A 17192-nucleotide genomic window follows, 5' to 3' on the forward strand; every position below is an offset into this window, starting at 1 on the left:
TTTCGCTTTCTCCTCTTTCTGCTCCATGTTGGCCACAACGCTTGCAAAATGAACTGATTCAGCTTGATTTCTTTGGTTCTTCTCCTTCTTAATTATTGCTCTAGTTTTTTCTGTGAAGAAGAACTGTTTCAACTTCTCATCACTCCACTCGTCCATCATCTCCACCAAGAATGCATCATTCTTCTCAACTTGCTTTGGCTTCAGGTCAAATATGGTGAAAATGATTTTCTCATCAGCTACCCTTAAAGATATTGTTCATTTTCCCACATTTATTTTCGCTTGTGAAGTGGCTAGGAACGGTCTTCCCAGAATCAATGGTATTTTAGAGTCCTCGTCCATATCAATTATCACAAAATCTACCGGGAACTCAAACTCTCCTACTCTCACTAGCACATCTTCAACAACTCCCCAAGGAGTCACCATGGAGCGGTCTGCTAGTTGAAGCATCATCATTGTTGGCTTCAGCTCTCCAACATTAAGTTGCTCGAACATTGATAGGGGCATTAAGTTGACGCTTGCCCCTAAATCACATAAAGCTCTCACTTCCTTTGAAGCCCCAAAGTTAACAGGTAGAGTGAAACTACCTGGATCCTTTCGTTTGGGTGGAAGCTTCCTTTGCAAAATAGCGCTACACTCCTCAGTCAGCTCAACGATATCATTCTCTTCACTCAAGCTCCTTTTCTTAGAGAGTATCTCCTTCATGAACTTGGCATATTGAGGCATCTTTTCTAAAACTTCAGAGAATGGGAGGTCTACACGTAACTTTTTAAACATAGAAATAAACTTGGAGAATTGCTTCTCCAACCTCCTCTTTGCTATGTTAGTGGGGAAAGGGGGGAGAGGAACTTTTGTAAACTTATTATTTTCTAAATCTACTTTTCTCTCTTTCACTAACCTATCTTCACTCTGTTCTTTTTCCTTACTTATCACTTCAAATTCACTTTTATTTCCAGCCTCAATCTTATTCTTTCCACCGATTTTTTTATTTTCACTTTCATGCATAACTTTTCCACTTCTTAGAGTAACAGCAGAAATATTCTCCCTAGGACTAGGCACAATGTTACTAGAAAACATACCTGGAGGTCTCTCAGATAATTGTATGCAAATTTGACCGACCTGATTCTCCAGATTTTTTATTGAAGCCTCCTGGTTTTTGAAGTTATTTCTAGACTCATTTATGAAGCTATCTGTGGACACCTGAAGCTTGCTGGTAGCTTGGGCCAGTTCTTCCACAATTTCTTCTAGGCTCTTCTTCCCACTTTCTTGCTCTTGAGAGGGTTGAGGTTTCTGATCTTGACCATAAGTCCTTTGATTAGAGTACTCCCTTGAATTTCCAGACTTGTCTTGATCTCTCCATAAAAAGTTAGGGTGATTCCTCCAACCCGGATTATAAGTATTTGAGTAAGGGTTGTTTTGAGGATTACCCATTGCCTTCACTTCCTCATCAGATGCAGCATCTTCGGCACTCAGTTTGCGACCATCCAAACGTTGTACTATTGCATCCATCTTTTGTGACAACTTCCTATTGGAGGCGAGGACATCATCATTTGTTCCAACTTCATGTACACTTTCCCGGTTCTCCCTATCATAATCTGACTGTGAAGATCTAGTGGCCAAATTGTCGATGATCTCAAGAGCTCTGTGTGCAGGCAATGAATCAAATGCACTATTAGCTGCTGCGTCCAACATTCCTCTCGCATACTCAAGCAATGACGAGTAAAATTTGTCTACTTGTTCACCAGCAGAAATATTATGACCTGGACACTTCCTCAGAAGTTCTTGGAACCGCTCCCAAGCCTCATACAAATTTTCATATTTGTTTTGTTTGAATGCATAAATTTCCTGCTTCGCCTTTCTGATGCGTGTGGATGGAAAGAATTCGGTGATAAATTTTTCCGCCAAGTCCTCCCATGTTTGAATGCTGTTAGGGGGTTGTGACCTCAACCAATCTTCCGCAGCATCCTTCAAAGTGTAGTGAAAAAGAATCATCTGAACTGTATCCAAGCTGACTTCACGCCTTTTCAGAGACTCACAATGTCTGGTGAATCTGTCCATGTGAGCATGCGGATCCTCAGTAGCTTTACCTCCAAACTGATGCTGGCTCACCAACTGAATATAATGATGTGGAATCTGAAAGTTGTATGGTATGTCTGTTGGAAGGACAACGCTGTCCTCATATGTATAGCTCATATGAGGGGCAGTGATTTCCCTCAATGGTCTCTGAGCATCACGTTCAGCTTCTTCTTCTTTCTGGCGAAGGATACGAGCTTCAATTTCAGTTTCCATTCTCGCTTCACATTCAGCTCGGATTCTTGCTTCAAACTCCTCTTGTGTTTCAGCCATGGTATTCGCTTGATTGTACCTTGCATGCACTAGCAAACAACAGTCAGTAGCACCCGCACAAGAGTAATAAATTTAAAATAATAAAATTCCTAACAAATAGATTCAGAAAAATTAGAAAATAAACTAAACACAATTCCCCGGCAACGGCGCCAAAAACTTGATAGCAAATCTGCAAGTGTACAGATTGCTCGAAGTAATAAAAAGATCGAACCACAAGGATTGCGTAGTTTATACTCTAAATTAACTAAACTTAGAATGATAGGACGTAAAAATAAAAATACAAATAAAGAGATGATTGATTTTTCGTAAGTAACTTAACTGCAATAAAATTAAAGAAAGCAAATAACACTGTTGAAATGAATTCAATTTAAAAGCGCGCTAGGGATCCTGATTTCATTAACCTTCTCCCTATGTATCTCCCCAATCAGTTATAATTATGTATCAAATTAAGTTTCAAGGTGCTAAGCCTAATTGTCCACTTATCAATTCCTTGCATAAGTGTCCCTTCCAATTAATTAGTGATAGCTGATTCCTTAGTACCTAATCCTAATTAATCAGAGATAAAAGTTCAATTTAGATCAGGGAACACAAGCAATTTGTTACCCTTATCCCTAAGGTGTAAAGACCTTGCTCAATTCCTCCCCAAATCCCTAAATTCTACCAATTTTCCAATTGCATAGAAAATAGTGTGACAAACTATTGCAATAGAAAGTATCAATTAAAATAGAGGAGAAATTCAAGAACTAAAATAGAAATCATAATCATAACTGAAACTTGGTTCAAAACATAGTTTTAAGAAAAACTAGATCAATCACCCTAACACTAAGATGTTTAGCCACACATCATTATAAAAATCACAAGAAAGTAGAAGAAAAACCTAAAGAATAAATGGTAAACCCAAATGCCTCTTCTGCTTTTACGTTGTCCTTCTTTTCCACGGCTGCTCCTCTCCCCCTCCAATATTTAGGTTTTCAATATATATTACGTTCCAGCCCAACCTTTACTTTTTTCTCAAAAATCTTCAGATCAAATCCGTTCTGTTTCTTTCACGTGCATAGAGCAACAACATTTCCTAACAACTCTGCCACGTGTCGCCGCTCCATTGGGCGGAGCTTAAAGGGTGGAATCTGGTGCATCGCGAATCATAGTCTTATGGTAGACATCTTGCCAGATTGCGCCACATGGCAGGGATGTAAAAGAAGCCATTAGATTTCCGCGTGAGTACCGCAGTTCCGTAGACCATCAGCACCTGATCATCTCCTCTTTATTATTCCGAAAATCCTAATAAAATTCAAATAAAAATCCTAAAAAATATAGAAAAATACTAAAAACATATAAAAATAATAAAATGTATGAAATACTCCTAAGTGACCTAAAATGACTAAAATATCCTAAATAATATATTAAAATGCATGAAAATTATATAGAAAAATAACATTAAATCCTGGGTCATCATTATGGCACACCCCTAAATCGTTTTCGCCTTTTGGCATCCTTTTAAAAGTCTGTATATTTCCAAACAATGAAGGACAAAGAATGAACATGTAGGACAAAATGAAGGACTAAGAAATAGGAAGAATAAATTAATTGTTATTCTATTCTATTATTTCATCTTTAGTTTTTCCCATCTGCTTTGTCCAATTTCGGCTTTGGAAGTAAGCACAACTAGTGCTTTTGTTTATGTTTGTACAGCCACCGCCAAAACCAAACCATGTATCTTTCTTAAGCGTTCTGTGAGCGCAAACAAGAGACAAAACCTAGATCTAACATTGGCCTAGATGAAAAATGGAAGAAAAATATTCAACCATTAAGCGTTCCACGATGCAAATGAGAGACAAAGCCTAGATCTTGCCCAAGTAGAGATGAAAAATGGAGGGAAAATGCAACATTTAGGCGTTCCAGAAACGCAAACAAGTGACAAAACTCAGATCTAACACTAGCAGAGATGAAGAATTGAGGAAATATGCAACCTTTAGGCTTTCCAAGAACGCAAACGAGAGACAAATCCAAGTTTGACACTAGCAACGATGGGAAATAGAAGAAATATACAAGCTTCAAGTATTTTACGAGCACAAATGAGAAAATCCAGAAATGACACTAACAAAAATGAAAAATGAAAGAAAGATAGAACCTTAAAGCACAAATGGAGACAAAATCTAGATCTATCACTAGCGAAGATGAAAATTAGAGCAAAGATGTCATCTTAAAGCTTTCCATGAACGCAAATGAGAGATGAAACCCATATTTAACACTACCCGAGATGAAAATGGAGAAAATGTGCAACATTTATAAGTTTTCACTCAGCTCTATTCCGATCTTCTTCCACCAGTGTTGCTGATATCACAAACCTAAGAAATCAGAGGGAAGAAATGCACAACAAATAATGCTAATATCTCGCAACAAATTAACAAATAATGCTCATGTAATTAGTGTTAATTTCTTACGATGAAAAATTAATCAAAGAGAATTAAAGACTCAACTTATAGTTACCTGGGAACAAACTCTCCCAAGTGAGCAATAACCAAGACATTGAAGCAGGGAAACAAAGAAACACCAAGACACCCCTAAAGCTAAAGTTATATCTTCTAAGAACAAATTGAAAAAACTAAGAAATTGAGCGCAAAAACTCTAATTTTTGGTTGAAAATAACTAATCTCCATGAATCAAGGGTTATCCTAGTGTCATGATCAATCTTGAGCTAAAATATTCTAGATCTATGAAAATATCTATTAGTTACCTAACTTGGACAATGCAAATAAGGCCCTGCATCCACATGATCATGAATTTGGTTAGTTTTCTCTTGGCCTGAACGAGTGAGGGAGATCCGGCCGGTAGATCCTACCAGCGCAGAACATGCAGCAGAGGAGGGGTTGGAATTTGATTGTTCAAACTCAAGGTTGGACAATCTGAATTAGTGATTGTTGTCGGAAATCTCAAGAACGGTGAATTGAGTATTGGAAATGTTGAGAACTTGGAAGCCATTGCTGCCGCAAGTGAGCTCAAGACCTGAATATCCACAAAAGGATGCTTGATTCCCTTGGAGCCAGAAGGGGTAGCTTTTTTTTTAGAAGCCATAGAATATATATTGAAAAGAGACACAAGAGGTGCTTCAACCCAATACAATATGGGAAAGATAGAAAGTAAGGAAACAAGAAAAATAAAGACATTTCTCCCTGAAGCAAAGAAAGAAGCCTCATTAAAAGGGTAAATGTTCACTTTGGTCCTCAAAAGTATCCACCGACTTCACATTCATTCCTGAATGAATTTTATCCATCCTGCGGTCCCCAAAGTGTCAAACGTCCGTCACTTTATTCCTTCCGTTAAAAAAAGTATAACGGACGTTAACAATTTCCTTTTTTATATATTTTTTTACCTACTAGAAATCATTAGTTTAAATAAAAAAACAAATTAACTAAAAGATTGATTAATTAAAAACCCTCAATCTTCATCTTCCCCACTCACTCACCCCTTCCCCCACAGTATCAGAAATGCCAAAAATGTAAAAACAATCAAGATCAAATTCCTCCCCAAACCCAGAAACACAAATGAAATTAGAGGAACTCAGATCAACATGTCGCATTAAAGAAGCAATTATCAACAAGTTGAGCAATAATATGTTATCAATACAATATATATCAGATGCCCGATTAAAAAGGAACAAAGAATGGAAACAAAAAGGAAAACAAGAAAGTTACGAAATTGTTCAAATTTACACATGTTACTCTTCTTCTACACAACAACATAAACATCTGCCATTACCACCAAGGTTGTGTCTTCAACAACGGAAGCCATTCCTTCCTTCAAACCATCAACCAAACAACAACACCAACTCAAAACCTCCAACAACTGAAATCCTCCGCCACCGCAACCTAGCCACACCCAAAAACCCAAACCGAACCCAGCTCCACCTCCACCCCCAACTCCCCGCAGAAACCCCCCTCTAGATTGAAGCTTCAAAACAAAAGAGGGATAGATTGAAGCTTTTATGTGGGTTTGGAAATCTGGATTCAGATCCGTGGGTTTTAAAGTCTCATCAAGGTAGCGAGAACTGCATTTCGATGGGGGTGGGGGATAGGGTTTGTGGTGGGGGATTAGTTTGTGGTGGGGTTTAATTGTGATGGAAGGATTGGTGAAGATGATGAAGAAGATGAGAAGAAGGAGATGGAGAACGATGCTGGTGGTTCTCATCAAGTTTAGTTTTTTTTTTTTTTCTGTTTTAATTAATTATATATTGAGTTTATTTTCTATTTTATTTAATTTTACGAATTTTCAGCTTTAAAAAAAGGAAATTGTTAACGTCTGTTATACTTTTTAACGGAAGGACTAAAGTGACGGGCGTTTGACACTTTGGGGTACCGCGGGATGGATAAAATTCATTCAGGGACGAATGTGAAGTCGGCGGACACTTTTGAGGACCAAAGTGACCATTTACCCCTCATTAAAATCTCACTGGGAAAACCCCCTTAGAGATAAAAACTCAGGAAGGAAAAAGAGTACAACTAATCTAGAGCCAAAGAGGAATCTTCAGGAAGGCATAGAACGACCCCTACTATAAGTAACGCTAATTAGCCATCATCCAATACCCATCCATAAAAGGAGGCCACCATCTCCATCATTTAAGCACCAATATGGGATAGACAAGCTCATGGTTTTGAAGACCATTCGAATAACGAGCAGCGGAAATCTTTGTTAAATGCAGAAATCCATTTCCAAGACCTCCACTGGATAACCTCCAAAATATTCAGCCAATCTGGACTCTCATGATTGAATATCAATTTGTTTGGGCCATTACCACAGCTCGTTGGTTCACAAGCTAGGAACATTGGAATCACGTACGAAATCTTCAGAGGTTTCACTTTCAAACAGAAGGAAGATAGTGAAGAAGAGGTAGGGGAAAAGGAAAATAAATAATAAGATGATAACATATCCTCGTATTGTTGTCATCATGTGACAACAACCTTTTTAGATCTTCTCAAGAACTGTATTTTTTCTTTTAATTATTCTTCGGTTTAGCAGAAGCTGAGCTCTCTTATATAATTAAGAAAAATAATAGTGGGATTGATGTAAGAATGGGGTATATTCACAAAAATCTAGGTTAGCACGTGGTTGATCCTGGTTAGTCAGTGCAATTTTCCTTTTAAGTATGTATAGATAATGCTGCAGGCTTGGCTCTGTTTGGAAAAAGTTTTCTTCACCACTCAATTCCCATCACAGCTTTAGGGTGATATATCATATAAAATTATTTATATGACTTTTTCTTAACAATTTTAACTTTTGAGATAATTAGTTGTTTGATGTGATATTAGAGTCTCTATGATTAAATAGTTTAGAGTTTTGTAATTTGTAACCCTCAATTCTTCTAATACAAATTTGTGTTAGAATATAATATAAAATTATTCATATGACTCTTACTTGACAGAATATACTAAGAAATTTGAGATACAATAAAGAACGTGATAGAAAAAAAAGATTAAAATAGAAAGTATGGTAAGTGAAATAAAGGAGAGAGATGAATGTAAATATATCAAAACTCTTCACTACAAAAAAAACGTTATTTAGTGGGGGTTATTTAGCGGGGGTTGTTAAAACCCCCGCAGATTACATTAATTTTCATTAGTTAGGGGAGGTTTTAGTAACCCCCGCAAAAAATTACGTTATTAACTCTCCCAATTTTCACTCTCTGAACTCTCATCTCACTCTCACTCTCACTCTCACTCTCACTCTCACTCTCACTCTGAACTCGTTTCTCATTCTGACTCTCTCGATTGCAACCTGATTCGTTAACCATGGAAGCTCCTGAATCCTTTCCACCGATTTGATCTCTCGATTTCCACCGATTGCAACCTGATTTGATCTCTCAATTTCCACCGATTTCAACCTGATTCACTCTCGATTTCTTCTGATTCGACTCTCAATTTCACTCTCCTGATTCCACTCTCGATTAAACCCTAAAATCTACTCTCGATTCTCTTCATGATTCCTCAATCTCCAGTGTTTCACGAGAAAACGCTCAATCTCTGCTTCACTTGCATTTTCCTGGTAAGAACTCAACTCCACTTCCATATGAGTTTCAATTTTGCTTCTGATTTTGAGTTTTGTTTCTCTTTGGAATCACAAATTAGGCAGAAATTCTCTGGAGCTGGAACCTAGACATTGTTAGGAGCTGGAAGGTAAGTCGATTTCGTTTGCTTAACTTGAATTTCTATGGCTGGATTGGTATGATATGATCGAGTAAAACTGTGGAAGTGAATACAGGTTTTCCAGTTTCAATTGACTTCTGGGAGTGTTGACTTGTTTCATACGATTGATAACTTGGATCTATCCCAATTTTTCAATGAAATACTCAAGTTGAATCTGAATGGGGAACCCCTTTTAGCTACTAAAATTCCTATATTAGAAACAAAGCGAATAGTATAAAATCATTTATTCTGTTTGATATCAGCATCTAGCATTGACATCAGCTGCATATTCTGTTATAGAAGAACGTTGCACACTAGTATTTATATTTACTTTTCCAAGTCTTGTGTTGGTGATGTTTGTAGCCAGTATAAATGGGATTATCCCTTATAGCTGCATATCTCTATTTTATATTTCTATAAGCAGTGATGGTATTATGTTTTGCTTGCTCCCCATAAGAGCTTGTTCTTGTTGATGTTTAATGGCTTGTTTTCTCCTTTTAACTGTGTTTTAGGCAGGAATAAGTTTCAAGGCAATCTCTATTGCACTACAAGAACATATTTTCCTTATCATTTCAATATTTTATGAAGCAGAATTTTTTTTATACTGTTATTGGGAACTGATTGGTATTGTCATTTTGAGCTATTAATCATTTTGTTGCTTGATAGGTTTTTGCTTTGTTTATGCAGTCATGCCAAGGTTCAAGCGTTTCCACAACCCACAAAAATCAGCTTACATACACACAAGATATTAATGAGCTTTTAATGGTTAGCCTGCAAAACTTGAGCTTAACTCATTTATATAAACTGACTGTTTGGTGAAATTTAATTTCGCCATTTGAACACTTTCTTCTTAAACCATGTATCGTTTTCAAATCTTCCTTGGGAGAAATAAATACTGCTGAGTAGAATATGTATATGCTTTTAGTGGTGCGTTATGAGTTTATGACTAATTAGCATCTAAGCCTGTGTGCACTACACAGAAAAAATAATATATACCAGATTCCTATGATCCTTGTTCTGGAGTGCATCTACTTCAATGACATCAGTTTTCTTTCTTCTTCAATCTTCAGTGGTTGTTTGTATCAATTCGTTTTGTTTTTATCCAGATTCACATGTAAATTGCATTTCAAAGGGACAGTGTAACAGTGAAGGTTGAAGTATTGATAGATCATGCGAGAAACTTGAGGATAGCCATAGGTTGTATTTTTTTATCCTAGACATGTTTGGTTGTCTAAAGTGTACGAACTATATAGGTTAGAGAATGAAACATCTATTTGGAGTTCGTTTAAACTAGTGAAGTAGGATGAAGTTCTGAAACATTGGTGAGGGTTGTTACTTCTAGGAAGATAAGAGCAGGCAAGAATGAGAGTTGTTATGATGGGGGGTGGCAATGAGTGAGGGGTGTGGAAATATATTTATACTAGTTAGAATGGGAAAAGAGAATATTAAAAAACAAATGAATGGATTGGTTTTGATATTTGAACGAGTGAAAATAGTAACTGACAAAGTTGAAACTGAAATAAAGAAAGAAGGCCTAGGATGCTGCAGAGAAAACTGTGTGTTCATAATCATAGAATAATTTATAAATAAATAAATAAGATCATGACACTTTAGAAGATATATTTATACTAGTTAGAATGGGAAAAGAGAATATTAAAAAACAAATGAATGGATTGGTTTTGATATTTGAACGAGTGAAAATAGTAACTGACAAAGTTGAAACTGAAATAAAGAAAGAAGGCCTGGGATGCTGCAGAGAAAACTGTGTGTTCATAATCATAGAATAATTTATAAATAAATAAATAAGATCATGACACTTTAGAAGATGGACTTTTGAAGTGGTTTTAGTGTAATTTCTCTAGAAAAATGAGATAGATGCTTTGAGAAGTTTAGATTTTTGGTGTGTTGTTCATCTTATGTCCATCTTAGGAAACAGTCACTTGCCCCTTCTTCTATAGTCTCTACTAATTTTAGCTCAATTTGTAGGATTTGTCAGTTACTAGTGGTTCTCCAACTAAATTTACATTTTAAGCTTACTTTCTTTTCCTTCCTTTTTTACCTGTTATAGAAGATGTGTACCGACCTATGCTGTAAGCAATAGCATATACCTTGAGAATGAAAGAAATTAAGACCAGTAGTGCACCCAATAAACACATGCTTCTTATCCTTAATATACTACAGGTTCTTTACTTAACTCTGTTTTATCTTTCAGAGACTCAAACAGGGAAATTGATGGATGTAAATTTTCTCTCTTTGTTTCTACTTTCTACTGTTGTTACTTATCTGAAAGGTTTCTTGCTATAATCTCAGTTTCTCAAGTTTTCATTTTCAGGTTGTATGGAGTACTCTCCAAAATATATCATTGATTTCTTTCCTAATTGGTATTACTCTATTTGGATGGGCAACCAAGCAAGTTATAAATGTTATTCAGGTTGGTTCATGATACATTTATGCTTGATATTTAGATGATGATTGATGAGGTGTTGTATAATGTATCTATCTAGTTTTTTTACCAACCCCTACCCCATAATGAAATGAGGAAGAAGAAGAGAAGCAAAGCATGTAAGAGAAGAAAAGAAAATCCAAACTCCAAAGAAAACCGAGCGGAACTTAATAGTCTATATTTTTCAGTTTGGAATATTCATCTTGACAGAGTAAAGGGAAATTTGTAACCTTTGAGTTCCTGTAATCTGAACTTTCTTTTAGCATGACTCAAGAACTTCATATTGTGACCTGATAACTGGCTTCAAAGATTGTTTTTTACATTCTAGCTATAGGCTTTCTTGGATTGAAAGTTGTGTATGGGTTATTTTGGATTGTAAGTTGTCTATGGGTTTGTTTCTTTAATTGAAGTGTTTTGTTATGTTGGATTATGAGGTTAAAAATGTTCCTAGAATATATTCTAGGCTGTAAATAATCTCTTGCATTTAAGGGAGGTTTAAAACTCCCGTTAAAAAAGCTTGCGGATAAGGGAGGTTTAAAACCCCCGCTAAAAACCGCCGCTAAAAACCGCCGCTAAATCCATATACAGGTACCAGGGTTTGCTGAAAAACGCCGCTAATGATTTGTGGGGAGTGTAACTTCGGGATTTTTCAAAACCCCCGCTAAGTAACTCGCGGGGGTTGAAAACCCCCACTAAATGCAAAAAAAAACCCCACTAAATAACATTTTTTTTGTAGTGCTTACACTTTATTTGATGTAGAGAAGAAAGTGAAAAGAAAGAAGATGACAAAAGAGAAGGTAATAGGGAGAAAAGAAAGAAAGAAAAGAAAGGAAAGTGAAAGCAAAAGTAAAATGTTAAAGAGGTGGTATAAGGGAGAGACTTAAATTTGGATCATGTTCATCCAATCTTCTTTTCTTCTCTGTCCATCACAGTCATTTATTTTAGACCTAAAAATTTTAAAAAGCTAGGACCTTGGATAGAGGAATGGAAATTAGGTTATGTTAATTTATTACCAAAAAATTAAGTAATTAATAAATTAATAATTCCAATTGTAAAATTTGAAAACATAGAATAAGTTGAAAATTGGTAGAGATAAACCCTACCAAGCAAACTCAAAGAGAGACAATTTAAAGAAAATGAAGAAAGGAAAATAAAATAAAAATTTATCAATTTTCTTGTTATTCATTTCAATATCAAAAGATACAATCTATATATATATGTAAAGGAGACTTGAGTTTTTTGCACTTCTTTACATTAAATGCATTAAATAGTAAAACATTTCTTTTGTATTAATACCTTTAATAGTAAAATTAAAACTAAATAAAATTTCTTAAGTCATAATATATTCAACTACCTACTAATTTGTAAAAGTCACTTTGAACATTTGTATGAAATACAAGTCACTTTAAACCTTTGTATGAAATACATTAAATTAAAATATTAAAAATGAATTAAGTTGTTTAATTCATTAGCTATTTGTATTGTTAATTCATTAAAACCTTTGTATTTTTAATTAATATATATTTTGGTTTTTCCAAAAAAAAAATATATAACTCGGTTGAAAGTTTGTTACAAATACATTAAGAAATAAAAAAATTCATTTTATATTATATACATTAAAATAAAAACAAATCACCAAAATTTATAACGCAATATGTTAATCAACTACCAACTAATTTCCGTATTTGTTGTATAAGGTAGAACATGACACAACACTTTAGTTCTTTAAAAAAGTGTGAAACAAAAAAGAATGAAACACACACTCTAATAAAAAAAATTACACTGATGTTAATCAACCAAAAAATTACATTGATAAAACTACTCATATATAACTAACATGTGAAATTTTTTAGTTATATAATGATAACAAATATTAAAAATAATTTATATAAATAAATATCTTAATATATAAAACATTGATTTGAAAAAATATGTGTGGATGCTTGATTTCCCTTAAGCAATGTCTCAAGTTCGAGTTTTGTGGATGAAAAAACTTCGCTGAAAGAGTTAACTCCATGATGTGAAAATTTTCGGCTCGAGCAGTATTGCCTATAAAGGAAGATTCTTCAGAGGATACATGTAAGCCCAAAAAAAGAGTTATAAAATATTTATTTGTGGTAGGAAGTTTAATATGAGTTAATATAATGATTTAAAAATATTTGTTTACTTTAAAAAAAATAAAAAATATATGAGTCATAATATTTTTATTTTTTAATTTATTTAACGTAAAAAAAATTCATTAATACATCAAGAAGTAAAATCGTCATACATTTGTATTAAAATACATGAACCAATAGCAAAGATTTTAACAATTTTTTGATAATCTGATTTTAATTTTCTGGGTTTTGAAGAAGAGTAATTAAGAAGATGATGAAGATATGGAAAGAAGAGATAAAGAGGATATTTTTCTGGGTTTTCTAAATTTTTTCCCCGAAACCTATGTTTTTTGATGGAATTGGACGGAAGACCAAAGTTGCTAACAAAGGTAATGCAATTAAATTTTGTTAGGGATCAAAATCTTGGGAAATGTAAAAGTGGGGACTAAATGTGCAATTATACCTAATAAAATTAAAAACTGAATAAAATTCTATTGTCAAAATCTTTCAATTACTTACATTAATTAATAACATTTATAAACTTAGAAATTGACTTAAATTTTGCATTAGTTAAGAATATCAAGAATTAAACTTGATTTAGAATAAAATAATATTATCAACAAATAATTTAGATAAAACATGTTAATTTTAAAAATGACACTTTGAGACATTTACTATTAACTATAATGTATGTGTGTCTTTTTTGAAAAAATCAATCTCGATATGATTTTTTAATCTTATTATATATTAGTAATAATGATTTTGAGGAAGCTTAATAGAGAAAAAAAAATTATCACTAAAGTTGAATAAATTTAAGTTAATAAATTTAAGTTATATCTTATTATAGTTGTAAAAGTTAAAATTGCTTTATTGTTTTCGATTTTGACAAGTGTAAACCAGTTTGAAAAATTGTGATTGACTCTCCCAATATATGACCTTCTCAGTAAAAGATATTAAAATATGTTCATACAAGTTATTTGATGATATTAAAAACTTGAGGAGGAAAACGCTTACACTAATTCTTTACCATTGATCTCAATTAAATCTGATGGCTATCAATAAATACAATTAACAAGTCACGTGTCTTATCTTCTTCACTCCTCACTTCTCAATTGCGTGTTACAATTCTCACTGTGAATTCTGTAGCCGCCATCGACCATACTCACCGTTGTCCCTCGAACATCTTTTGTGTTTGGTTACTGTCACGTCTAGGTTTATATATCATATTTCCTTCTTTTGATTTTCTTATTGTTTTCTAAAATCGATGGAAAAAGATGGAGCAAAACACTAAATTGAACCAGAAAAGAATAAAACTCCAGTTGTAATTAACCAAACCATATATCATATAAAAATTGGTTTTGCTCTTCCTCTTGCTTTTCGTTTTTTGCAGTGTGCCTATGTTTTAGAAAGTTTATCCCTCTTTCTATTCAACGCAACACGAGAGAGCAACAATGGTGAGTATTGTTAATGGCAGTGGAAATTCACAACGAGGGAGAAGTGAGGAGTGAAGAAAATAAGACACGTGACTTGTTAATTGTATTTATTGATAGCCATCATATTTAATTGAGATCAATGGTAAATAATTAGTGTAAGCGTTTTAGACTCACACTGGTGTAAACGGAGTCCTCCTCTAAAAACTTATTACTTAATTTATTTTTGTACAAATTGAATGAATTATTTTTCATATTATTCAATGTTAATTAATAAATATTAATTATTAAATTTGAGTAATATTATTAATTATTTATACAAAGAGAGCTCTAATACTATTTACTGAAATGTCTTTTTTTTTAAATTATTGAAATGTAGAAACACAATTGTTATTTTTTATTTTATATAAAGATATTTTAATATATGTATTAATTTAAGCGATAATCATTTTATACAATGTTAAAAATGTTGTAAATAAACCCGTACAACATGTTATATTTATTGTATAAAAATATTATAAGTAAACCCGTGCAACGCACGGGTATTATATCTAGTTTATAGCTAAAGCTTAATTCTCTATATGACCAACAAGTGACATCATCCTAATAGAGAGAATATACTAGAAGTTTGACACTTAATAAAAATATGGTAGTTAAAGCTAGATTAATGAAACTGTAAACAATAAATAGAAAACTGCATAAGACCCAATATCCATAAGGCCTAATATCTATAAGCCAATCAAAATGAGTCTTCTACCAAAAATACATAATCACATGTCCAAGGAAAAGAACAAGGATACACTTCAAAGAAAAGAAAAATTAAACCTTCAATTCTCTAAGGTGGAGAACACTGATCATCGGTCTTTTTTCTTAACTTTAATAACAATAAGATTTGTGAATACAAACTATTAGTATCTTATACTAAACAAGTATATTATCACCTAAAGGTGAAACAATGAAAATTCACATTGAGATTGAGAGACTAAACTTTTTTTCTAGAATTGGAAAGTAAAATAATCATATGTTAGACACTCACACAGAGAGACTCAAGGTTTGAGTTGAGTAATGGATTGGTGATGATCTTAGCGAAGATAAGAATGGCTTTGGTGGCATTTGCAACGATTCAATGCTTCCTTCCAACATATCCACCACCTCATTCATTCCTGGACGAGCAGAAGGGTCTATTTGTATGCACCACAAGCTTACCAAAATCATCTTCCTTGCTATCTCATTTTCATTTACATTTTTAATACACTGCAGAGCAAGTTCTTGATTTTTTTCTAGACACTTGTAAATCCAATATGGAAAATATATTTCACTATAACAGTCAACTTCCACATTGATATTCTTTCTTCCTCCAACCATTTCTAAAACCATCATTCCAAAACTATAAACATCTGACTTGTGAGATGCCGCTCCAAAATTTCTTGAAAACACCTGATCAGGAGCAATATACCCTGCAGTTCCTCTAGCTTCCAACATGGACACCAAACTCTGATTTCCATGACAGATTTTTGCGAGTCCAAAATCAGATATCTTAGGACAAAACTTCTCATCCAGTAGTATGTTGTGAGGCTTTATGTCTAAATGCAAAATTCGAGTCTTACATCCTTTGTGTAAATACTCCAATCCTCGAGCCGAACCGATTGCAATCTGGTATAAGGTTTCACAATTCAATTGGTTTTCTACTGGCATTGGATTTTTCCCATATATAAATTTCTCTAGAGACCCATTAGACATGAACTCATATACCAATGCTCTCTTAGATCCTTCAAAGCAAAATCCTAATAGAGAAACTATGTTAACATGAGATGTTTTGCTAATGCTTGCTACCTCATTTATGAATTCCTCTCCATTACCTTTTGAGCTATTCAACACCTTCACGGCAACTAGACATTCATCATGTATCTTTCCTTTGAAAACAGATCCGTACCTCCTTGGCCTAATTTTCTGCAAAGGAGTTGGTCATTTTCTTAATGTCAGAGTAACTATATCTTCTTACAGCTAGTGGTCCATGGTTTCTAAGAAAAGTCTCAAACTCTTGATGAGCTTTAGATCTTTCCTTACAGATTCTCCTTCTAAAGTAGTACATTATGATGGTCAAAACTGCAACTCCTGAAGCTACGCAAACTGTGTATTGGATGAAATTACGAGAAAAAGAAGGAATCAGACATAAATAATTTTTAGTATCTAAGTACTTGTTCTCACAATTAAACAAAGCTAATTATGTGAACTAGTATGTAGTTCCATCAACATGAACCTAAGATTTTGGCATTAATGTCAGAGATTCTATCCTCTACCATGTTATTTTTCTTTACTCGTATTCTGGTGAATTCACTAACAATTTTCAAAAAAAAAAAAAAATTGGTTGTTTTACCATATTGATTTTCCAAAATATATATCCTATCATATACTATATACTATTTTCGAAATAAAAAAGTGGCAACTTCGACAAGTGTCACCCTCTCATACTTTACCTTTTCGAGTAGTTTTCTCTCTCATACTATTATTAGTAAGTAGATGATGTCATATTCAACAATTTCATATTTTTTAAAATAACTATGGTATTAATATATATGAAATTTAATGGTTGCTAACGATATTAGAATAATTAGCAAAAGCCAATTGTGACTTTTCTACAATTAAATGTATTTGATAGTTTTTATTACATCTATACTTACTTTTTAGTTTATATATAGAA

The 17192-nt window shown here is 33.6% G+C and overlaps 1 protein-coding gene and 1 pseudogene across 3 annotated transcripts; both read right to left on the bottom strand.

The window, feature by feature from the left end:
• Positions 1-254: 254 nt before the first annotated feature.
• On the bottom strand, positions 255-7408 carry LOC130728372 (uncharacterized). 3 transcript variants are annotated; one of them, XM_057579997.1, is made up of 2 exons: positions 5086-7408; positions 255-3624 (listed from the first exon to the last, which is right to left on the bottom strand). In XM_057579997.1, the coding sequence occupies exon 2, from the start codon at positions 2341-2343 to the stop codon at positions 256-258; it is 2088 nt and encodes a 695-aa protein (XP_057435980.1). In that variant the 5' UTR covers positions 2344-3624; positions 5086-7408; the 3' UTR covers position 255. The 3 variants fall into 3 exon arrangements, with proteins under 3 accessions (XP_057435980.1, XP_057435909.1, XP_057435837.1); XM_057579926.1 differs by having other exon boundaries at positions 255-3592; positions 5081-7408; XM_057579854.1 differs by having other exon boundaries at positions 5081-7407.
• An 8115-nt stretch (positions 7409-15523) lies between these two features.
• LOC130736314 (rust resistance kinase Lr10-like) lies at positions 15524-16595 on the bottom strand (annotated as a pseudogene).
• Between the last annotated feature and the right edge of the window lie 597 nt (positions 16596-17192).

Source organism: Lotus japonicus, chromosome 1, assembly GCF_012489685.1.
Source record: "Lotus japonicus ecotype B-129 chromosome 1, LjGifu_v1.2".
NCBI lineage: Eukaryota > Viridiplantae > Streptophyta > Magnoliopsida > Fabales > Fabaceae > Lotus > Lotus japonicus.